Source organism: Piliocolobus tephrosceles, chromosome 7 (assembly GCF_002776525.5).
Source record: "Piliocolobus tephrosceles isolate RC106 chromosome 7, ASM277652v3, whole genome shotgun sequence".
Classification (NCBI taxonomy): Eukaryota; Metazoa; Chordata; class Mammalia; order Primates; family Cercopithecidae; genus Piliocolobus; species Piliocolobus tephrosceles.
Genome location: NC_045440.1, coordinates 99,836,758 through 99,860,647, shown reverse-complemented (window position 1 = coordinate 99,860,647; position 23,890 = coordinate 99,836,758). Strand labels below are relative to the sequence as shown.

The 23,890-nt window shown below is 45.8% G+C and overlaps 1 protein-coding gene across 3 annotated transcripts in view; it reads left to right on the top strand.

Annotated features, from left to right (window-relative positions):
* LOC113224959 (matrilin-2) overlaps positions 1-23,890 on the top strand; it is a 179,181-nt gene that overhangs the window by 17,478 nt on the left and 137,813 nt on the right. For 2 of the 3 annotated variants that reach the window (XM_026454961.1, XM_026454962.1), the window contains exon 2: positions 2,579-2,746. In XM_026454961.1, the coding sequence (XP_026310746.1) occupies positions 2,605-2,746 (142 nt within the window). In that variant the 5' untranslated portion in view covers positions 2,579-2,604. Of the gene's footprint in view, positions 1-2,578; positions 2,747-23,890 lie in introns of those variants that run through there. The other variant, XM_026454963.1, reaches the window with a different exon arrangement.

The window sequence follows — 23,890 nt, the reverse complement described above, 5'->3', positions numbered from 1 at the left end:
TTTAAATGGTTTAAAAAGGGCTGGGCGCGGTGGCTCACGTCTACAATCCCAGCACTTTGGGAGGCCGAGGTGGGCGGATCACAAGGTCAGGAGATCGAGACCATCCTGGCTAACACAGTGAAACCCCGTCTCTACTAAAATACAAAAAATGAGCTGGGCGTGGTGGCGGGCGCCTGTAGTCCCAGCTACTCCAAGAGGCTGAGGCAGGAGAATGGCGTGAACCCGGGAGGCGGAGCTTGCAGTGAGCCGCAATCGCGCCACTGCACTCCAGTCTGGGCGACAGTGTGAGACCCCATCTCAAAAAAAAAAAAAAAAAAGGTTTAAAAAGGGGAGTGTGGAGAGTAGTTATTTATAGTGAGCTAGTGCTGGGGTCCCCAACCCCCGCCAGAATCGGTCCGTGGTCTCTTAAGAACCAGGCCGCATAGCAGGAGGTGAGCAGTGGGCGAGCGCAGCTTCACCTGTATTTACAGCCGTTCCCCATCGTCTGCGTTACCGCCTGAGCTCTGCCTCCTGTCAGATCACCAGCACCATTAAATCCATTAGATTCTTTTTTTTTTTAATTGCTGCTGCACAAATTAAGGCATTAGATTCTCATAGGAACATGAACCCTATTGTGAACTGCACACTCCTTATGAGAATCTAATGCCCGATAATCTGTCACTGTCTCCTGTCACCCCCAGATGAGATCATCTAGTTGCAGGAAAACAAGCTCGGGGCTCCCACTAATTCCTACATTATGTTGAGCTGTATAATTATTTAATTACATATTGCAATGTAATAATAATAGAAATAAAGTGCACAATAAATGTAATGCACTTGAATCATCCCAAAATCACGCCCCCAACTGGGTCTGTGGAAAAATTGTCTTCCATGAAATCAGTCCCTGGTGCCAAAAAGGTTGGGGACCACTGAGCTAGTGGGTTCTGGAACTTCACCTCTTATGAGCAATGTTACTTTGGGCAAGTTACTTAACTTCTCTGGTTACTCTATGAATTAAATCACTTAATACGTTGAAGGCACTTGGCCCAGTGCCTGGCACATAGGAGATTCACTATTTTAAATATAATCTTAAGGCATAGTAAAATTATATTAAAAATAGTGAGCTAGTTCAACACAGCAAGTGTGAAAAACTGGACTCTGAAGGTTGACAGGCCCAGGTCCATTCCCAGGTCAATTCCTGGAAGCAATCTGCTGAACAAACAGTTCACTGAAATAGTGAGGGTTTTTTCTTTTTTTTTTAAGTTTTGAAACATGGTCCCTGCCTCACCCCTGCCCTGTCCTTGCCTCTGACAAGGAAACAACTATGGCTTTTTGTGACTTGATTTCTGGGGGTTTTCCTTTCAGTTTTCTACTAATCAATGCATTGGAAAATTGACCAAGTCCTGGATTTGAGTTTGTTTTACTCTTTTTTTTTTTTTTTTTTTTTTTGAGACAGAGTCTTGCTCTGTCACCCAGGCTGGAGTATAGTGGTGCAATCTCTGCTCACCGCAGTCTCTGCCTCCTGGGTTCAGGCGATTCTTGTGCTTCAGCCTCCTAAGTAGCTGGGACTGCAGGCGTGAGCCACCATACCTGGCTAATTTTTGTATTTTTAGTAGCCAGGCTGGTCTCAAACTCTTGGCCTCAAGTGATCTGCCCACCTTGGCCTCCCAAAGTGCTGGGATTACAGGTGTGAGTCACTACATCTGGACTTTTTTTGCTTTTTAAATAAGTTAAAAAAAAATTTTTTTTTTTTGTAGAAATGGGGCCTTGCTATGTGGACCAGGCTGGTTTCAAACTTCTGGCATCAAGCAATCCTTCTTTCTAGGCCTCCCAAGGCACTAGGATTACAGACATGAGCCATGGCACCCAGCCTTGACCCTGGGTTTGAATTCTGGCTCTGACACTTCCTGACTGTGTGTGACCTTGGGCAGGCCACTGACCCTTCCTGAGCCTTATGGGAATGTGGGAATAATATTAGGTAATTGAGCAAGTTAATATAGGTAAAGAATTTATAATAGGGCCTGGCACATGGCCTCAGTCTACTACCAGAGTCAAAGCCCATAGCCATTGTGCCAGCACTCTCCTAATAAATGTATGCGGGAGACAGGGAGGCAGGGAGGCTGGCTATGTGATGCTACTTTATGTCAACTACACATTAATTTTATATGTATAATTTATATAAACTAATTGATGCCATCTACTATTATTAGACTGAACTAATATTGTTACTTGGAACTCTCAGATATATAATAGTTTTTTTTTGTTCAAATCCAAAATGTAAAATGTGACTATGAGTAATTGATAATGAACTTAACTGATAAGAAACTTCAGGATAGATTTTTCTCAAGTTTTCCATTCAGTCTTATAGTGAGTAAAGTGATGAAAAATTCCAACTATGCATGCCCTGCTCAGAGTGTCCAAGAAGAGCCTACCAATGGGGGCTACTGAAGCTCTCAAAGACCGGACACATAAACAGCATTTTGACTACAAGTGGCCTGTTTGAACTCTGAAAAGGCGGGGCAGCCGGCCTGCAGCTCCTGGAGTTCAGGGAGACCCAGAAATCTCACCCTGCCGCCTTCCCGTGTTGTGTTTGTCACAGCCTTGCCCCTCTTGCTCGTCTTGAAAATGGAAAAGATGCTCGCAGGCTGCTTCCTGCTGTTCCTCGGGCAGATCCTCCTCCTCCCCGCCGAGGCCAGGGAGCGGTCACGTGGGAGGTCCATCTCTAGAGGCAGACACGCTCGGACCCACCCGCAGACGGCCCTTCTGGGTGAGTGACGGTGCCCACTGCCAAAAGTGGGCAGGTGGGGGTGGTTCGGGGAGGGCTCAGGGACAGGGATTGGGGACTGTTTGGGAAGCTCTCCTTTCCCTGGGTCCTCGTGGGATGTGCTGGGTCTGGGGTCCTCACCGGTGGTGAATGCATCTGGAGTTGAGGACACGGTTGCACACGAGTTTTCAGAATAAACTTTCCTTTGAAGCCTTTAATTGAATCTGAGGCTCATGGCTTTTCTCCAATATTCGGGGCAAGATTTCTCATCTGAAATGTCCTTGTTGTTGGACCTATCTGGGCAAAGGTGTTATGAAAATTGTGTATTGGGTTTGCCCAGCTAGATCTGTTAGTAATGCTTCCCTGCATGGCAGCAGGGAAGAAAGAGCTGGCCCAGGGGACATTGTGCGCTGAATCGAGGTATTAGGAATGGAAAATGCCAGCGGTCTATTCATCTGATCCAGTGAACATGTTTCCTAGAGAAAGAAAATATCATGAAAACATACGGAAAACGTATAAATCAGCTGATTCTAAACAAGGGCCTTGGTAAGCCTGGCTTGTGGAGGTTATAGGAAGGTTGGGTAGTGCCAAGAGAATGAGTTTTGGCATTGACCTGGGTTCAAGTCTTGCCTCTGCTACTTTCCAGATGTGATATAACCTCCCTGAGGCTATAGATGTGATATAACGTAGGTGATATAACCTCCCTGAGGCTCAGTTTTATCATCTGTAAAATGGAAATGTGAATGCCAACCTTGGAACATTTCTGTGAGGAATAAATGAGGTAACACACATAAATTCTAGGTACGCAGTAAGTAAAAGCTTTACCACAATTATCATTCTAATACGTTCTTTGAAACTGTATTTGACATTTGTATCTTCTTGGCCAGCCACTCGAATCTGACCCCCTACAAAGGCTGCTAAGAGAACTGCCCAGCGACCTGGTAGCCTCAGCAGCATCTGAAATTACAATCAGGGACCACAGGGACCTAAAGAGCCCTGTTTTCAGAGGTCAGACTCTTTATTGATGTTAACTAAATGAGGACCCCAGTGATAGATCTTCCAGGTTCTTGAAAGTCCTTGTTTCCATAGTGATGTAAACAAGACTTTTGCAAATGTGAAAATGAGTGGGAAGTGTTTAATATGTCAATTGAAACGTTTTGAAAAACAAATTCCAAGATGATTAACAACTATCTCTATATATCTTTATATATATATATATAACTGACGATGCACACAATCTCAGCTCATTGCAACCTCCGCCTCCTGGGTTCAAGCACATCTCCCACCACAGCCTCCTGAGTAGCTGGGTTTACAGGAGCACAACACCATGCCCAGCTAATTTTTGTATTTTTAGTACAGATGGGGTTTCACCATGTTGGCCAGGCTACTCTCAAACTCTTGGCCTCAAGTGATCTGCTACCTCGACCCTCCAAAGTGCTGGGATTACAGACATGAGCCAGTATGCCTGGCCAAGATACCTGATTTCTGGATCACCAGCAGTGACTGCACAGTTGGGTTTCTGATGGGGCTGGTCTCAGGAAAAGCCACCACACACTTGCCTGGAAAAGCACACTGCTTCTCTGGGCTCCAAGTCTCTCTCTCCCTCCTTTCCTCCCTCTGATACACACACACGGACCACATCACCCCCACCTTCCCTGGTTGTCAGCGTTCACTGTTGTCCTCCTTCACCTAGAAGCCCATTTTGCTAAAGGCACCAACCTTGCATCCAGCATTGATTCCTTCTTCTCATTTTTCAAGAGAATGTGTCAGAGACAAAGAGGAGGATGGGACACAACATATCTTTTCTACCCCAAGACTGGAAGTGGGCATGGGTGTTTTCACTCCATGAGCTGTGCAAGTGGCTGCTCCCAGATATGCTGGAGGGCTGCTTGACTTATGAAAATGGTGGAGTGGGCCAGGTATGGTGACTCATGCCTGTAATCCCAGCACTTTGGGAGGCTGAGTGGGTGGATCTCGAGGTCAGGAGTTCGAGACCAGCCTGACCAACATGGTTAAACCCTGTCTCTACTAAAAATACACAAATTAGCTGGGCATGGTGGCAGGTGCCTGTGATCCCAGCTACTCGGGAGGCTGAGGTAGGAGAATTGCTTGAACCTGGGAGGTGGAGGTTGCAGTGAGCCAAGATCGTGCCACTGCACTCCAGCCTGGCGACAGAGTGAGACTCCGTCTCAAAAAAAAGAAAAAGAAAAAGAAAAAGAAACGGTGGCGTGACAATCATGAAACCAGAAGGCAAACACTATGGCTGTGGCCTGGATTCTCAAGTGCAATCTGCTTTTGTTCTTATTTTGATGGGGAACAAAAATGGAAATGCATGCTCATTGGTAGTCCTTGCCTCGAGGGTATGACCTTCTCTTCATTCTCAGAATACTATAGTGTTTTGTATTTTATGCATGTTTGCTTCTCTTGGCTCTTGGACTATTTGTTCAGAATATGGCCCAGGCCACATTTCACTTTTTAGTGGCAAATCATTTTGGCTAAAGCTATGGCATCCACTGGCATGATTTATTTTACTGGTTATTTGCTTGCAAGTATGTTCCTGAAAGTTTAACAGAGTAGAAACAGCAGAATGGTTTCTTAGGTTAACTTTTTGTTTGAACTTTCTGGGTTTTAAAAATGTTTATCTTTTATGTTTAAATTCAGATCAGAGTCTCAATAACAACTTGAGTCAGTTTGAAAAAATAATGCATCTATTTATCCACCCATCCTGTGAACATCTGCAGGCTCTTCACTCCGCAGCCTGTGATGTCTGTCCACATGGGCTTATCTCTTACCTCATTCATTTATCTGGAATTTCTACTCTGTGCCAGACACTGGTTGTGGGGCGGGGGTAGTGTTTAAGATGAATAGACACCATCAGGAGGTGCACAGAGTAGTGGAAGAGACAGGCATGTGAAAAGATCATTAATTTGGTAGAATCGGTGTGCAAAATAGAGGCATGGCTACATTATAGCTCAACTCTGCCTGCTGAGCAGGCTTAGTGTAAGGCAGTGGTTCTCAAGCTTTGGTCTCAGGATCCTTCCTTTTACACTAAAAATTATTTTTATTTTATTTTATTTTATTTTGAGACAGGGTCTCACTGTCTCCCAGGCTGGAGTGTAGTGGCATGATCATGGTTCACTGCAGCCTTGACCTCTTGAGCTCAAACAATCCTCTAACCTCAGCATCTCAAGTAGCTGGGACTACAGGCACATGCCACTACACCTGGCTAATTTTTGTATTTTTTATAGAGACAGGGTTTCGCCATGTTGTCTAGGCTGATCTTGAACTCCTGAGCTCAAGTGATCCCCCCGCCTCAGTCTCCCAAAGTGCTGGGATTCTAGGCGTGAGCCACTGTGCCCAGCCAAATTTTTTTTTTTTTTTTTTTTTGAGATGGAGTCACACTCTGTCGCCCAGGCTGGAGTGCAGTGGCCGGATCTCAGCTCACTGCAAGCTCCGCCTCCTGGGTTTACGCCATTCTCCTGCCTCAGTCTTCCGAGTAGCTGGGACTACAGGTGCCTGCCACCTCGCCTGGCTAGTTTTTTGTATTTTTTAGTAGAGACGGGGTTTCACCGTGTTCGCCAGGATGGTCTCGATCTCCTGACCTTGTGATCTGCCCATCTCAGCCTCCCAAAGTGCTGGGATTACAGGCTTGAGCCACCTCGCCTGGCCGCCCAGCCAAAAATTATTAAGAATCCCCAAGAACTTTTGTTCATTTGTTTTTTAAGAATCCTGAGGACAATCAAGGGAGTTTTTGTTTATGTGGGTTAGATCTATTGGTATCTACTCGATCAGAAATTTAAAAATAACAATAATAAAATCAGAATGTGTTAACAGACTATATATGTATAAAAAACTATATTTCCTGGCCAGGTGCATGGCCAGGTTCAGTGGCTAATGCCTGTAATTCCAGTATTTTGGGAGGTCGAGGTGGGAGGATCACTTGAGCCCAGGAGTTTGAGACCAGTCTGGTCAACATAGGGATAACTTGTCTTTACAAAAAAATTAAAAAGTTAGGCCATGCATGGTGGCTCACGCCTGTAATCCCAGCACTTTGGGAGGCCAAGGTGGGCAGATCACTTGAGGTCAGGAGTTTGAGACCAGCCTGGCCAACATAGTGAAAACCCGTCTCTACTAAAAATACAAAAATTGACCTGGTGTGGTGGTGTGTGCCTGTAATCCCAGTTACTCGGGAGGCTGAAGCAGGAGAATTGCTTGAACCCAGGAGGCGGAGGTTGCAGTGAGCCGAGATCACCCCACTGCACTTCAGCCTGGGTGACAAGAGCGAAACTGTCTCAAAAAAAAAAAAAAAAAAGAAAGAAAGAAAGAAAAAATTACCCGGGTGTGGTGGTGCACACCTATAGTCCCAGCTATTTGAAATGCTTAGGCTGCAGGATCACTTGAGCCCCAGAGGTCGAGGCTGCATGAGTGAGCCATAATGGTGCCACTGCACGCCAGCCTGGGTGACAACAGTGAGACCCTGTCTCAAAAAAAAAAAAAGAAGAGTGGCACTGTTTTACAGTTTTGCAAATCTTGTAATGGTCTGGCTTCATAGAAGACAGCTGGATTGTCATTTCTTGACCATTCAATCTGTCACGAAATGTTTTTGTTAGATTATATGAAAATGCATGGATATGTAGTTGGAAAAAGTAAGAGCATTTAAATAGCCTTTTCATATAATTGTGAATGTTCTTTGATACTACACCAAAACTTGACAAAGAGTAGTTTCTTAAAGGTTAGTTGCAATGTGAAATCTAAAACCAGATCAACAAACTTTTTGTTCTCTATATACCCACAAGAGAATGAGAGTATGAAAGGCAAACATTCATGTTATTATGGAAATAGTTCTGACCTCATGGACCCTCTGAAAAGGGCTCAGGGACCCCTAGAATTCCCCAAACCACACTTAAGAATGGCTGGTTTAAGGGAATCGTTCCCAGTGAAGGTCCTGACCATGGAGAGCCCTGTGGGACAGCAGGTGGCAGAGGCATGAGGATGGAGTGTGGCAGTGGGGCTCTGATGTGGTGCTGGGTCTGCCAGGCAGGTGGTCTGAGCTGGAGATAAGCCAGCAATCACTTAGGACCTTGAGGGCTCCAAGGAAGATTTTGAGCTTCATTTTGCAGGGGTGGGAGTCGTGGAGGGCTTTAAGCAGTCAACAGTGGGTGTCGCTTTGTCTTTGCACCCACTATACTCTCTGGACAGACTTGACCTTCCTGGGTTGTGGCAAAGAGCAGGGATCTAAATAGCAGGCTGCAACAGGAGAAGGAAGGAGCACCTGCTCTAGGCCAAAGGTCGCTCCAGGCAACAACGCTGGCAGGTAGAGTCAGAGAGGCTGGCTGTGCTGTACCCAGAACCCTTTGGACTTCAGATTCTTCCCCTTGACCAGCCTTATCAGTGGCACCCATCCCCTTCCACACTCCTCCCTAGGCCCTCCTCAAGGGGGCGCTAACTGGAAGACATGCTGCCCCACTGCTAATGGCTGCCTGCTTCATTTGTGCACACTTTTCCTCTTTGTTACACCACTTTCCTTTGAGAGGGTGGACCTATCTCCTGAGCAACCAGTGTAGTATATCAGCCTTTTTGGAAACCTTAATCCTCCTTGCCCAAACTCCCAGAGTATTCTTTTTTTTTTTTTTTTTTTAAAGATAGAGTCTTGCTCTGTCACCAGGCTGGAGTGCAATGGTGCAATCTCGGCTCACTGCAACCTCTGCCTCCCGGGTTCAAGCAATTCTCCTGCCTCAGCCTCCAAAGTAGCTGGGATTACAGGTGCCTGCCACTACGCCTGGCTAATTTTTGTATTTTTAGTAGAGACAGGGTTTCACCATGTTGGCCAGGATGGTCTCAATCTCTTGACCTCGTGATCCACCCGCCTTGGCCTCCCAAAATGCTGGGATTACAGGCGTGAGGCGCCGCGCCCAGGCTCCAGTATATTCTTGATTCCCACTACTTCACAAATTACTCTACAGCCAGCCAGCTTGTGGTCTCTGGTGGTGGTCTGTCTTATGAGGTCTTGCTGACATTCTTTTCTAAATTTACCAAACTGGCTCATTTTATTTCTGCTAACTAACCTTGAAACCCTTTTCTTTTCTTATTATAGATTCCCCTTTGGATCAATACTACACACTCAGAAGTTATGTTTGTGTTTTAAGAGAGCATTTTGTGGCAATATGGCATCAATTCTAGAAGTGGGAGACAAAGATTTAAAAGAAGTTGGCCCTGTAGTCTGGTCAGGGGATGGTGGGGCCTGAGCTCCCTCCCACCCCCAACCCCACCTCACACACTGCTGGAAGAATTCCAGAGGTGTTCCAAGGGTAGACACCACAGCATTTAGTAAAGTTTACATATAACAGTTAATTTACTACTTAAAAGCTAACGAAGAAAATCTAAGAACTCACCTGTTTTTTTTTTTTTAAAGACAGGACGTTATTCTGTTGCCCAGGCTGGAGTGCAGTGGCACTCTCATAGCTCACTGCAGCCTGAGCTCAGGCGATCCTCCCAACTCAGCTTCCCAATTAACTAGGGCTACAGTCATGCACTCCCACACCCAACTAATTGTTTAATTTTTTTGTAGAGACAGGATCTTACTGTGTTGCACAGACTAGTTTCAAATTCCTGGCCTCATGCAATCCTCCTGCCTTGGCCTCCCAAAGTGTTGGGATTACAAGTGTGAACCATTGCTCCTGGCAGAATTCACCTTACACGGCCCCACATTCTGCTTTTGGGGAATCACAATGTATTAAGAGGCACTTATTTTCATTTTTGCATGTATCTCTAAACCTGACATCAAAATATTCATAAAATTGCAATACGTTTCATATAATGAGCTAAAACCTCTTAAGTGAGCAATGTGAAGTTGTTGGCTGCCTGGAGAATTAAATGTAAGCATGGCCTGCTCTGTGTTGCTAATGGAAATTTTTACCTAGGTTGATATTTATTAACTTCTTTTTTGAGACAGAGTCTTGCTCTGTCACCCAGGCTGGAGTGCAATGGCACGGTCTTGGCTCACTGCAACCTTCGCCTCCCGGGTTCAAGCAATTCTCTGCCTTGGCCTCTCAAGTAGCTGAGATTGCAGGCACCAGCCACCATGCCCGGCTAATTTTTGTAGTTTTAGTAGAGATGGGGTTTCACCATGTTGGCCAGGCTGGTCTCAAACTCCTGACCTCATGGGATCTGCTCACCTAGGCCTCCCAAAATGCTGGAATTACAGGCATGAGCCACCGTGTCCAGCTCCAACCTACATTTTTAAGGCTTAGAAATTAGGCTTAGATTTCTACATCCCAAAACAATACCTTTAATTGACTTTTATTGGCCTCTTCTATGAAGGAGGGAAAGCAGATGCCAGAAGCCATAAGAGTCTCTGGCTCTCCAACCAACCCAACATTTCCTGAAGCCGTTTTGCCATGATTAAAAGTTTTTCTCCTTCCCTGAGCTTTCCAGAGCTTTGTCCATCCTCTTCCTTCTACCTGGAATATCCTTCCCCAAACAAGACTCTCATCCAGAGCCAGGTCAAATGCCACCTCCTCCCTCTCCAGGCAAGACCTCCATTGAGGGACCACACAATTGCAGGTCCTCTGCCAAAGTGCCAACCCTCCCTGCCTTACATTCCAAAGGGTAATAGTGATACCTACCTCAGAGGGATTCATATTTTAGCTATTTTTGCACTTGTCTCATTTTACTACTAGACTGTCTCTTCAAGATAGGGACTGAATATTTTTCATTTCTCATAGCACCTATGAAAGGCAACTCTCATTTACTGAGCCCTTGCTGTGTGTTGGGACGTGTTATCTCACCTAATCCATAGCAGGAGCAAATACTGCAAGGTAATTATTGTTATATTCTATTTTCAGGCAAGGAAGCTGAAGCTCAGATAGGTTAAGCAGTTTTAGCAAACTTGTCAAGACTTCTGCAAACCTAGACAGGAAATGTCCTCAACCCCCAGCCCCTTTATGGAAAGGATGCATGGGTTAGGGGCAGATATGCCTTGGAGCAAAGAGAAAAGCACCCGTACTCTTGAATGTACTATTTTAGCCCCTGCTTGCTCCTTGACCCAGAGTGTTTATGTAGACCATAGAATGCCCTGCCCATCTGTATTTGGAGGTGCTGCTGCAGCCTGTCACACCTGGATTCTACTGACCTCCAGCCCTGGCTGTGGTCCTGCCCAGGCCTCAGTGTGTATTGAACAAGTAAGGGAATGAGACATGCAGAAGGCTGATTTCGTCCTTATTTGAATGATTTCGATCTTGATTAAACTTCTTAGCAAGAGGTTATTTTATTCTCCTGGACCTCAGTTCATTCATCTCTAAAAGGAGGTTGAAGTCAATGATCTCTCAGGTCTCATCTAGGATGTGGTGATGTCACCAATTCCCCTGATACCCTTCTGTGTGGGAACCCTGATGAAATCTGCAGCTTTCCCTCACTCTGTCCAGGTAGGAAAGCCAAGGAGGAATCATATTCTGGAAGCCAAGGAAGGAGAAGTTTTGAGACACAGGATGGTCAGTAGGATCAGGCAGGACAGCAGGGATGGGGCAGTGGGATCAGGTAACACAGCAGAGCTGGGCAGTGGGTTCAGGCAGAACAGTGGGCTGGGCAGGGGGATCAGGTAACACAGCAAGGTTAGGCAGTGGGATCAGTTAATGCAGCGCTAGGGAGTGGGATCAGGCAACACAACAGGGCCAGGCAGTGGGATCAGGCAGCACAGCAGGGCTGGGCAGTGGGATCAGGCGGCACAGCAGGGCCGGGCAGTGGGGTCAGGCAGCACAGCAGGGCCGGGCAGTGGGATCAAGCAGCACAGCAGGGCTGGGCAGTGGGATCAGGCAGCACAACAGGGCCAGGCAGTGGGGTCAGGCAGCACAGCAGGGCCGGGCAGTGGGATCAGGCAACACAACAGGGCTGGGCAGTGGGGTCAGGCAACACAACAGGGCTGGGCAGTGGGATCAGGCAACACAACAGGGCTAGGCAGTGGCATCAGGCAATACAGCAGGGCTGGACAGTGTAATCAGGCAACACAACAGGGCTGGGCGGTGGGATCAGGTAACGCAGCAGGGCTGGGCAGTGGGATCAGGCAACGCAGTAGGGCTGGGCAGTGGGATCAGGCAACACAACAGGGCTGGGCAGTGGGATTAAGCAGTAAGGCAGGGGTTCTTCAACTTCATTGTGCATCAAAAGCTCCTGGAAGACTTGTTAGAACACAGATTACTGGGCCCTGTGCACAAAGTGTCTGATTCAGTAGGTCTGGGTTGGGGCCTGATAAGTGGTATTCCTGGAGATCTCAGTTTGAGAACTATTACTGTAGAGAAACCTACAAGGTTGGGTGGGAATGGGCAGGAGGAAAAGATACTAGCAGGAGATGCTGTGGGACACGAGCCAGAAAGACAATACAAGATGAGTAACATCTGCAGAAAATTGCAGCTGCAGAGTATAAACTAACTGTAATCTGGGTCCAACCCTTCTGAAACTTTAAAAATAAGCTGCTAGCATTGTCCAACCTTATAAGGAATTGGCAAAAGGTGGGCTTCAAGCCTACATGGGAGCCAGCCTCTTACAGCACGGCGGTTAGCAATACACATCTAAAGAACTAAGTGGCTGGCATGTGTCTTTATCATCAGAATTGATTATACAAATGAAGGTTGATGCATTGAGCTTATCAAATTGTTTTAAATATAGCAAAGCTTTTCTTTCTTTAAACCCTGTGAAGTAAAACCGCCTCTGTTTCAGTGCTCAGCTGCAGTGCATCATGGGCAGCACAATGACAGTTGGAAACGTGGACCCCATGGAGGGACTGTCATGGCTGCCCTCAGCACAGACCTGCTGTTCCCTATCAAATGCATCATCCATGCCTATGCTGTGTTTCATATAGAAACGAACCTCTCTCTTATCAATCAGTTTTTATAAACTGTATGAAGTAAAATTCTTCATTCCTATCTTGTGATTAACGCTGGGAGAATCCAAAAAGCACAGCATCTGACCTCCAATAAGCTATAAAGTTAAAAGCTTTTCTAGGCAAGGAATATATAACCTGATTTTTTTTCTCCTTCAGATCCTCTCTCTCCCCTTCTTTCTCCCTTTCCTTTGTGTGAAACTCTTTCTTTATCCCTTTCCTCTTCTATAAACTTCCTTGATCTTTCCCTCTCCAGTCCTCCCACTTCTTCATTCCCTTCTTCAGTTCCAGGATGTTCTCTCTTCAGCTTGCCCATGTATTTTGCACCTGCAACTCATGTGTGTGTTGGGGAGTAGAGGTGAGGGAATATCCCTTCTGTGAGTGACAGTCACCTTTCTTTTCTTTGCTAGCTGGTGCTTTTAGGAGACAAGGTGTACAACCTTAACCCTAAGGAGCCAGTCCTGTCCCTCGTCTCTCTAACTAATGATAATAATGATAACAATAGTAGTGATGATGGCTGGGTGCGGTGGCTCATGCCTGTAAATGCCTGTAATCCTACCACTTGGGGAGGCCGGGTTGGGTGGATCACCTGAGGTCAGGAGTTCCAGACCAGCCTAGCCAACATAGTGAAACCTCTATCTACTAAAAATACAAAAATTTAGCCAGGCGTGGTGGTGAGCACCTGTAATCCCAGTTATTCAGGAGGCCGAGGCAGGAAAATTACTTGAATCTGGGAGGTGGAGGTTGCAGTGAGCTGATATCACACCACTGCACTCCAGCCTGGGCAACAAGAGTGAAACTCTATCTCAAAACAAAACAAAACAAAACTGTAGTGATGACAAGCCACCACGTGCCAGGCACTGTGGTAGGCAGCTCACACTTCACTCTGCATGTACTATTATCCCTTAAATGTCTCATACAAGGTCATTCAACTACTGAGCAGCCAGAGGTAGAATTCAAGAAGCAAACTTGCTGTTTTCTCTACTTAAACTCTTGTCACCCAGGCTGCAGGGCAGTGGTGCAATCATGGCTCACTGCAGCCTCGACCTCCGGGCCCAGGTGATCCTCCTACCTCAACCCCCCACGTAGCTGGAATTACAAGCATGCACCACCATACCCAGCATTTTTTTTTTTTTTTGTATTTTTGATAAAGACAGGGTTTCACCATGTTGCCCAGGCTTGTTTCAAACTCCTGAGCTCAAGTGATCCTCCTGCTGTGGCCTTCCAAAGTGTTAGGATTACAGGCATGAACCACCACACCCCGCCTACTTGAACTCTTTTCTCTAACCCCACCCTCCCTGTTTTATCCAACTTAATTGGACTCATCTTTCAGGTATCAGTAGAAGCGCTTCTAATCTTCTAGGTTAGGATTAAATACTCCAACTATTGCATTCTTATGGAGTGCTGTATGTCCCCAAAACTGCACTTAGCCTGTACAGCAATTGCCTGCTTAATTGTCTGTGTGGTTTGTCATTGTACCAGCATGGCTGAGCAAGTGCCTGGAACATAGCAGGTATTCCATAAATGCCTGTAGGAAAAGTAAATTAACTGACTCTTCCTCAATAAATATATATATTCTAGAAATTTGAGTTGTGTATTAGTTTCCTAGGGCTGCTATAACAATATACTGCAAACCAGGTGGTTAAACAACAGAAATATATTGTTCACATTCTGGAGCTAGAAGTCTGAGCTCGAGGTGTTGGCTGTATTGGTTTCTTCTGAGCCCTCTCTCCTTGGCTTGTAGGTGGCCGTCTTCTCCCTGTGTCTCCACGTGGTCTTTTCCTCTGTACCTGTGAGTGTCCAGACTTCCTCTTCTTTTTTTTTTTTTGAGACGGAGTCTTGCCCTGCCGCCCAGGCTGGAGTGCAGTGGCCGGATCTCAGCTCACTGCAAGCTCCACCTCCCGGGTTCACGCCATTCTCCTGTCTCAGCCTCCCGAGTAGCTGGGACTACAGGCGCCCGCCTCGTCGCCCGGCTAGTTTTTTGTATTTTCTATTAGAGACGGGGTTTCACCATATTAGCCAGGATGGTCTCGATCTCCTGACCTCGTGATCCGCCCGTCTCGGCCTCCCAAAGTGCTGGGATTACAGACTTCCTCTTCTTATAAGGACACCAGTCACATTGAATGAGGCCTGCCCTAATCACCTCATTTTAACTTAATCACGTCTTTAAAGACCCTAACTCCAAATGCGGTTACATCTTGAAGGCCTGGGGGTGAGGACTTCACCATATGAATCAGGGGCAGGGAGAAGGACAGAAGTCAGCCCATGACAAGTTGCTTTGCTTTTCACTTTCCCAGTTTGTGGAGGACAGTGTGTCATCTTTCAACGTGTTTCTAAATAGCCTCTTTTTCCTTTCTGATTCACTTCATGTTCCCACATCAGGGTGATATGACAAATGCTGGGGAAGCATGTTCAAAGACTTGAGCAGTGTGTCACTTATTACTTTACCATAGCATATTTCAGAGTCATTAAAGCAGCTCCAGCAAGCGCAGTGGGCTGTGTAGCTGGAATCCTAGGGCTGCAGATACGACACGAGTGCACTCTAACCAAGGTGTGAAACCAAGTCCAAGTAAGATTTTTCAAAAGCCAAGAATTAGCACGACTAGCTCAGTCCTGTTTCAGTATATCCGGGGAGGCTGATTTATAGGGAAAGGTGAAAGGAGGACAATGTGTATATTATTTTGGCTGCTCAGAAGACCGTGGGGCTGGACAAAGGGGAGGAGGAAGTTATTATCTACAGCCAGCCAATTAGTAAGAACATCAAAGAGGAAGCTGGATGGCCAGAGGGACCAAGAGCTGGGGCACAGGCAGGCTCTTCGGGAGAAACAAGATGAATGGATGCTTCGGACAACCTGAGTTCAGAGCCGGGAGAGGCCTTTGGAAAGGCATGATGGATTATGTGCACTGTGGGTCATTGCGCCATGAGAAGTCCCAGGCGGATGAGCCCCAGAGGCCCTTAAAGTCAGAGTGGACCGTTAAGTAAACTGCGGAGGAATTTCTCCTAGGAGGGCTCAGACTTGGCAAAGGCTGGGAAGGGCTGCTTTCCATCTCCAGCTCTTAATTCCCAAGCCCTGACACTGGGACTCGCTTGTTCCAGCCTACTCGATCCATTTATTGAATAAAGATATACTGAGAACTGGCCGGGCACGGTCCGCTTGTAATCCCAGCACTTTGGGAGGCCGAGGAGGGCGGATCACGAGGTTAGGAGATCAAGACCGTCCTGGCTAACACGGTGAAACCCCGTCTCTACTAAAAATACAAAAAATCGGCCAGGTGTGGTGATGGGTGCCTGTAGTCCCAGCTACTCGGGAGGCTGAGGCAGGAGAATGGTGTGAACTCAGGAGGTGGAACTTGCAGTGAGTGAAGATCGCGCCACTGCACTCCAGCCTGGGCTACAGAGCAAGACTTGGTCTAATATATATACACACACATATACATACACCCACACCCACACACACACACACACACACACTGAGAACCCCCTTATTCTAAGGTCTGTGCTAGGCCCAGTGAAAGATGAGGAATCCTCACATCTTTGGGACTTGGTGGGGTCACAGGGGAAGCGTCCTCCTCTCCTAGGTACCTTTCATCTGTTTGCACCCAGATGTGGCCTGTCCCATGTGATTGTCCCACCACTGGTCGAAACAGCCCTCTCTACTCTCCTCTTCCAGTTAAAGCTGAATTTGTCTCCAAAGTGAAGAAGAATAGGAAAACCATCAATTTTATGGAGCTTTTTAACTATACCAAAATGGTTTCATTCTGATACACTTTTTTTTTTTTTTTGAGATAGAGTCTTTCTCTGTTGCCCAGGCTGGAGTGGAGTGCAGTGGCCTATTCTGGGCTCACTGTAACCTCTGACTCTTGGGTTCCAGCGATTCTCCTGCCTCAGCCTGCTGAATAGCTGGGATTACAGGCACGCCCCACCACACTGGGCTAATTTTTGTATGTTTAGTAGAGATGGGGTTTTGCCATGTTGGCCAGGCTGGTCTTGAACTCCTGACCTGAGGTGATCCACCCACCTTGACCTCCGAAAGTGCTGGGATTACAGGCGTGAGCCACCATGCCTATTTTGTTTCATTATTTGCCTAGGTTTTATTGATTCATCCACTCAACAAATATGTATTGAGAAGCTACAGTGTGCAAGGCATTGCTTTGGGTGCCAAGGATACTGCAGGGTCAGGCCAGGGTCACATCTGGCTCACCACCAGTCAGGCTTTAGGGTTTGGTACAAATTCCATGGCCTCAGGCACCATGGGTGCATGGGATCAGCAAGAGAAGTCCTTAAAGAGATGGGAAACTCACTCATCCCCTTCTGTAGAGGGGATATATTTAACAACAAATTAAATATCTTCAAAATCCATTTGTGCATTCAAGTTTTTCATTTCTTCTTAAGTCTATTTTGGTCATTGACATCTTTCTGAAAAATTGTCTCATTTGTCTACATTTTCAAATCTGTTGTTATAAATTACAGCTCATAATACTGAGCTGTGTTTTAATAGGGAACACGTATTTTATAAATACATGTTTATAAAACATGTATTTATATTATACCACTATGTTGCCCAGGCTGGTCTGGAACTCCTGGGTTCAAGCAGTCCTCCTGCCTCAGCCTCCCAAAGTGCTGGGATTACAGATGTGAGCCACTGTGCCTGGCCAGGGGACACGTATTTTTTTTAACAAAAAGTGTCCAATGTTAGGCCAAGTGTGGTGGCTCACACCTGTAATCCCAGAACTTTGGGAGGCTGAGGCAGGCAGATCACTTGAGGTCAGGAGTCTGAGACCAGTCTGGCCAACATGGTGAAACCCTGTCTTTACTAAAAATACAAAAAATTAGCTGGGTGTGGTGGCAGGCACCTGTAATCCCAGCTACTTGGGAGGCTGAGGCAGGAGAATCACTTGAACCCAGGAGGTGGAGGTTGCAGTGAGTGGAGATTGCACCATTGCACTCCAGCCCGGGCAACAAGAATGAAACCCCGTCTCAAAAAAATGAAAGAAAGAAAGAAAGAGACAGAGTGAGAGAGAGAGAGAGAAAAGAAGGAAGGAAGGAAGGAAGGAAGGAAGGAAAAGAAAAAGAAAAAAAGCAAAAAGTGCCCAGTGTTTTATTCTCATAGATCACAAAGCTCTTAGCAAAAATTCTAAAGAAACACTGAGACCTGGGGGATGGGTGTGTGTTGCCAGGAGAGAAGTCTCTATTGCCTCTTGGGTTTCTCCGATAATACCTGGCTTTTGTAGAAGAGCGTCACAGTTTTTCAAAGCACCCATCCCTGGCCTTACCTCTCCCATCTCGCTTGTCTGTCTGATGCCTCCAACTTCTCAGAATTGCCAGGGCCAGGGCACTGCTGGGCCCATGGTGTGGGTCTATATTGCAGTAAAAGGCTCGTTACCCACTCCCCTCAACACAGGAGTCTCCTGTTTTTAGGCAGCTTAAGAAAGCAGTCTTGTCCGTGGAGGAATGCCCAGCCTTCTTGGTGCAGATGCTGGGTTTGGGGACCCAACTGTTTGCAGGAGTTGTCTAGGGATGTCAGCTGCCCAGTACCTAGGAACTGTGAGACTCCTGGGATGTTAGAGTCCCCACGCTAGCAGGGGGAAGACACTGGCCCCAAGAGAAGTTGAGTGTAGGGCAGCCAGTCCTCTGGGAGAAAGGAGAGCCTCAGATGCCAGCAAGCTTGTTGCCAGCCATTTTTCTGACAACCCTGCTTATTGCACCACATACGGTAATCAACATAGACTTCCATCTGCTCTGAGGGGTGCAGGTGGTGCTCCATGGAACACACACATGCACACCTTCACCCACCCTTTCCTGTACCTTTGGAATTTGTGGCATGGGAACACTGTATCTATTGCCCTTGGATGTGGTTATAGTGCCACAAGCTTCTCTGTGCAGTACCTGAATGACAAGATCATATTTTGTGTTAGTTCCACGTGGAAGGGCTCTTCCTTACAGACATTGAAAGGGTACCAGTAGAATCTAAGTTCTAGGAAGGCAAGGGTTTTTTGTTTGTTTGTTTGCTTTTTTGTCTGGCACATGATAGATGCTCAGCAAATATTTTCTGGATGGGTGAACAAATGGAAACTGGAATGAAATGGAGATGCCTAGGTGGGTGGCAGGAAGGACTCTGCCTCTCCTGGTCTTTGCCCTGTAGATGCCAAATATTCTAGGCGGGAACTGGGAAGTTGGCAGATGCAGTTCTGTAGAGAGTCAGTGGAACAAAGATTGGAAAAACATCCAGCCTGTGTCAGCTAGCAAAAGAGGGGTTTTGGGTCTATTTTGGGGTCAGAATATTAGAGGAGGTACACTGTAACCTCAGGGGTCAGAGTGTGGTTGACTAGGAGGCTCCAAATAATAAGTGAAACCCAACGGGACAGAGATAGGACCACTTGATCCATCCTTATAGGTTCAGAGCTATGTCTTATCAAATGTTTTCCCTTCATGTATTAGCATGATAATCAACTCTTTCTACTTTGGTTTGATAATGCAATGCGTTATATGGATAGATTTTCTAATATTGAACCAATCCTTGCATTATTGGGGTAAACTTTACTTGATCATAATGTACCTTTTAATACCTTACTAGAATTATTTTGCTAATTTATTTTGTATTTAGATTCATAAATTAAACTGGCTAGTATTCCCTCTAATTTTCATTTCTTGCACTGCCTGGTTTTGGTATCAAAGTTAAGTTAATTTCATGAAAATAAATTGTTTTTGTAAAGCAGGTATTAGCTATTCCTTAAAGAGCTGGTAAATTTGCTCATAAAACCATCTGGGTTGAAACCCTTCTGTAGGGGAGATATGTTTGAAACTAATTTAATTTCTTTAAAAGCCATTAGTCTATTTGACCTTTCCATTTCTTTTGAGTCTATTTTGGTAATTGATATTTTCCTTGAATATTATGCCATTTGTCTACATTTTCAAATCTGTTGGCATAAATGACAGTTCATAATACTGAGCTGTGTTTTATTTATTTATTTATTTATTTGAGACGGAGTTTCGCTCTGTCACCCGGGCTGGAGTGCAGTGGCCGGATTTCAGCTCACTGCAAGCTCCGCCTCCCGGGTTCACGCCATTCTCCTGCCTCAGCCTCCCGAGTAGCTGGGACTACAGGCGCCCGCCACCTCGCCCAGCTAGTTTTTTGTATTTTTTAGTAGAGACAGGGTTTCACCGTGTTAGCCAGGATGGTCTCGATCTCTTGACCTCGTGATCCGCCCGTCTCGGCCTCCTGAAGTGCTGGGATTACAGGCTTGAGCCACCGCGCCCAGCCTGAGCTGTGTTTTAATAGGGAACATGTGATTCTTTAATCAAAGGTGCCCAGTGCTTTGTTTCTGTAGAGCACAAAGTTCTTAGGAAAAATTCTAAGGAAACATTGGGGGATGGGTGTGTGTGCTGCAGGGAGCTGAGTCTCCATTGACTCTTGAGTTTCTCTGATAATATCTGGCATATGTAAAAAAGCCTTACAGTTTTTCAACACACCTACTGCTTGCCTTATCTCTTTTGTCTTCTCAAAGTCCTTGAGATGTAGATTTTATAATGATTCTCAATTTATAGATAAGGAAAAGCCAGTCAGCGATACCAGTTTATCTATAATATAGACGAAATCAGAAGCCACTCCTAGATCACACCATTTTAATTAGAAGAGAGTTTAGAGATCATCTCGTTGAGAGATTCTTTTTTTTTTTTTTTTTTGAGACGGAGTCTCGCTCTGTCACCCAGGCTGGAGTGCAGTGGCCGGTTCTCAGCTCACTGCAAGCTCCGCCGCCCGGGTTTACGCCATTCTCCTGCCTCAGCCTCCCGAGTAGCTGGGACTACAGGCGCCCGCCACCGCGCCCGGCTAGTTGTTTTGTATTTTTTAGTAGAGACGGGGTTTCACCTTATTAGCCAGGATGGTCTCGATCTCCTGACCTCGTGATCCGCCCGTCTCGGCCTCCCAAAGTGCTGGGATTACAAGCTTGAGCCACCGCGCCCGGCCTGAGAGATTCTTAACCTGGGATCCATGAACCCTCAAAGTGCTCTTGGGTAGACTTCAGTGGCTCCATGCTTTGGATGAGAACAAAATTACGTTATTTTTCACTAAACTCTAAGTGCAATTTAACATTTGCTTCTATTATGATTGCAAGCAACAAATACCAGAGTAGTAGCAGTACTATGTCTCCAACAGAGATCACAGATATTTTCATGGCACATTGTAGCCATCAGAGATAACTCAAAATATTGTTTACATTAATCTCTACTTCAAAATTGCACATTAGTAGACCCGCCTCTTGATCTTGACATGTTATTTTTAAAAGTACATGTTACTGTATACCAAATTTGTTTTTTAAAATATTTTGATAACTGCAGTTCAAATAATTGGCCTCCTTTCTAATCCTTTGCATTCATTTACTTGTTTATTGTGATAAAATATACATAAGATAAAATGGACTATTTTAACCATTTATAGTACATGTTTGATGGTATTGAGTAAATTTACAGTGTTGTGTAACCATCACCACTATTTCCAGAGCTTTTCATCATCCCAAATAGAAACTCTGTACCTAATTAAGAAATAACTCCTCATTCTTCCCTTCCCCATCCCCCAGTACCTTCGATTCTACTTTTTATCTTTAAGAATTTGCCTAAATACCTCATATAAATGAAATTCTGTCATATTTATCCTTTGGTGGTTAGCTTTTTTCATTTAGCCTAATGTTTTCAAGGTTCATCCGTGTTGTAGCTTGTATCAAAACTTCATTCTTTTTGTGGTTCAAAAATACACTACATTTTAATCCATTCATCTGTCAGTGGCCACAGGTTGTTTTCACCTTTGGACTATTGTGGGTTTTTTGTTGTTGTTGTTGCTTTGTTTTGTTTTTTGTTTTTTTTGAGACAGGGTCTCATTCCTATCACCCAGCCTGCAGAGCAGTGGTGATCAGGGCTCACTGTAACCTTGGCTTCCCTGGCTCAGGTAATTTTTCCACCTCAGCCTCCTTAAGCAGTTGGGACTACAGGCACACACCATGCCCGGCTAATTTTTTGTATTTTTAGTGGAGACAGGGTTTTACCATGTTGCCCCGGCTGGTCTTGAACTCCTGGGCTCAAGCAATCCACCTGCCTTGGCCTCTCAAAATGCTGGGATTACAGGCGTGAGCCACTGTGCCTGGCCACCTTTGAGCTGTTGTGAATAAGGCTGCTATGAACATTGGCATACAAATATCTTCTTGAGTTCCTGCTTTCAATTCTTTTGGATATACACTAAGAAGCGGAATTGCTGGGAAATATGGTAATTCTATGTTTAGCTTTCTAGGAACTGCCAAACTGTTCTACAGTGGCTGCAGCATGTTACATTCCCACCAGCAGTACACGAGGGTTCCAATTTCTCCACATCCTCACCAATACTTGTGTTTTTCATTACAAAAAAAAAAAAATTACCATCCTAGTGGGTGTTGCATTTTATTTTAGGCATGTAAAAACTTTATTCTGAGAAGGAGTCATGGGCTTCTCCAGACTGCCATGGGGGTCCCTGATACAAATAAAGATTAGAAAACTAGGATGAGGGAACTCAGAGCTCAGAGATATTGTCACATGTCCAAGGTGAGGTGATGGACTAGCAGCAGCCCAGGCCTTGGAACTAAGTTTCCTGGGTCTCAAAGGAGCCCTTTTCCTTCCTACCAGATGGTCTGTTCTCATGTACACGATCCACCCCAGCCAGTGGTCAGAACTGAGTCAGAGCTGGAGCTAAGCCATTGACCAACTAGCCACCGAAGCTGAGGCCAGCACCAGACACAGACTAGATGGACATAATTAATCCCTGTTTGCAAATCGCTGCAACCTAGAACTACCATGCACCACCACGGCCGCTAAATCCTTATCTAGCCTACAAACATCCACGAATGCCTGTGTGCAGATCAAACTCCATATTCAGTTGGAGTGTTTGGGGGACACTTACCAGGACATCAACGGACAATTTGGTTTATAGGTATGAAATTCAGGAGGGAGAAATAACCCTTGTATGTTTCATTTAATTACAGAATAGGTGTCTTGATCTCTCGTTTCTTTGTGGGGACCCTCTATTTCCGCAGAGGCAGGTTCGGATGGCCTCTTGAGTTTTCTTAGTGAGCTCCATCAGCCTTGGCTCCTGAACCTTTCCACACTTGTCAGCTCGGTTTTTGAAATAACCGTAGCTGACTTTTTTTTTTTTTTTTGAGACAGAGTCTTGCTCTGTTGCCCATGCTGGAGTGCTGTGGTGCAATCTCGGCTCACTGCAACCTCTGTCTCCCGGGTTCAAGCGATTCTCTTGCCTCAGCCTCCCGAGTAGCTGGGATAATAGGGGCTTGCCAGCATGCCCAGCTAATTTTTGTATTTTTGGTAGAGACCGGGTTTCACCATGTTGGCCAGGCTGGTCTCGATCTCCTGACCTTAGGTGATCTGCCCACCTTGGCCCCTTAAACTGCTGGGATTACAGATGTGAGCCACCATGTCTGGTCATCATAGCTGACTTTTTTTTTTTTTTTAAGACGGATCTCGCTCTGTCGCCCAGGCTGGAGTACAGTGGCTCAATCTCAGCTCTCCACAAGCTCCACCTCCTGGGTTCACGCCATTCTCCTACCTCAGCCTCCCAAGTAGCTGGGACTACAGGCACCCGTCACCACGTGCAGCTAATTTTTTTTTTTTTTTTTTTTTTTAGTAGAGATGGGGTTTCACTGTGTGAGCCAGGATGATCTTGATCTCCTGACCTTGTGATCCACCCGCCTCAGCCACCCAAAGTGCTGGAATTACAGGCGTGAGCCACGGCACCTGGCCCATAGCTGACTTTTAATGAGTTTTAATTCTAGCTCTCCACTGTGCAACCATGAATAAGTAACTTAACCACCCTAAAGTTCAGTTGTCTTGTTTGTAAAATGAGGATAATAATGATACCTCTCTCACAGAGTGATTATGAGGATGGAATAAGACAATACACATAGAGGACTTGGCACACAGCCTGGCACAGAGTAAGCATTTCATTAGTGCTGTCATTGTTGATTTTAAAGTTTATTATTAAAAGTCACTCTGACACCTGTAATCCCAGCACTTTGGGAGGCTGAGGCGGGTGGATCACCTGAGGTAAGGAGTTTGAGACCAGCCTGACCAATCTGGTGAAACCCCATCTCTACTAAAAATACAAAAAATTAGCTGTGCGTGGTGGCAGGCACCTGTAACCCCAGCTACTCGGGAGGCTGAGGCAGGAGAATTGCTTGAACCTGGGAGTTGGAGGTTGCAGTGAGCCAAGACTGTGCCATTGCATTCCAGCCTGGAC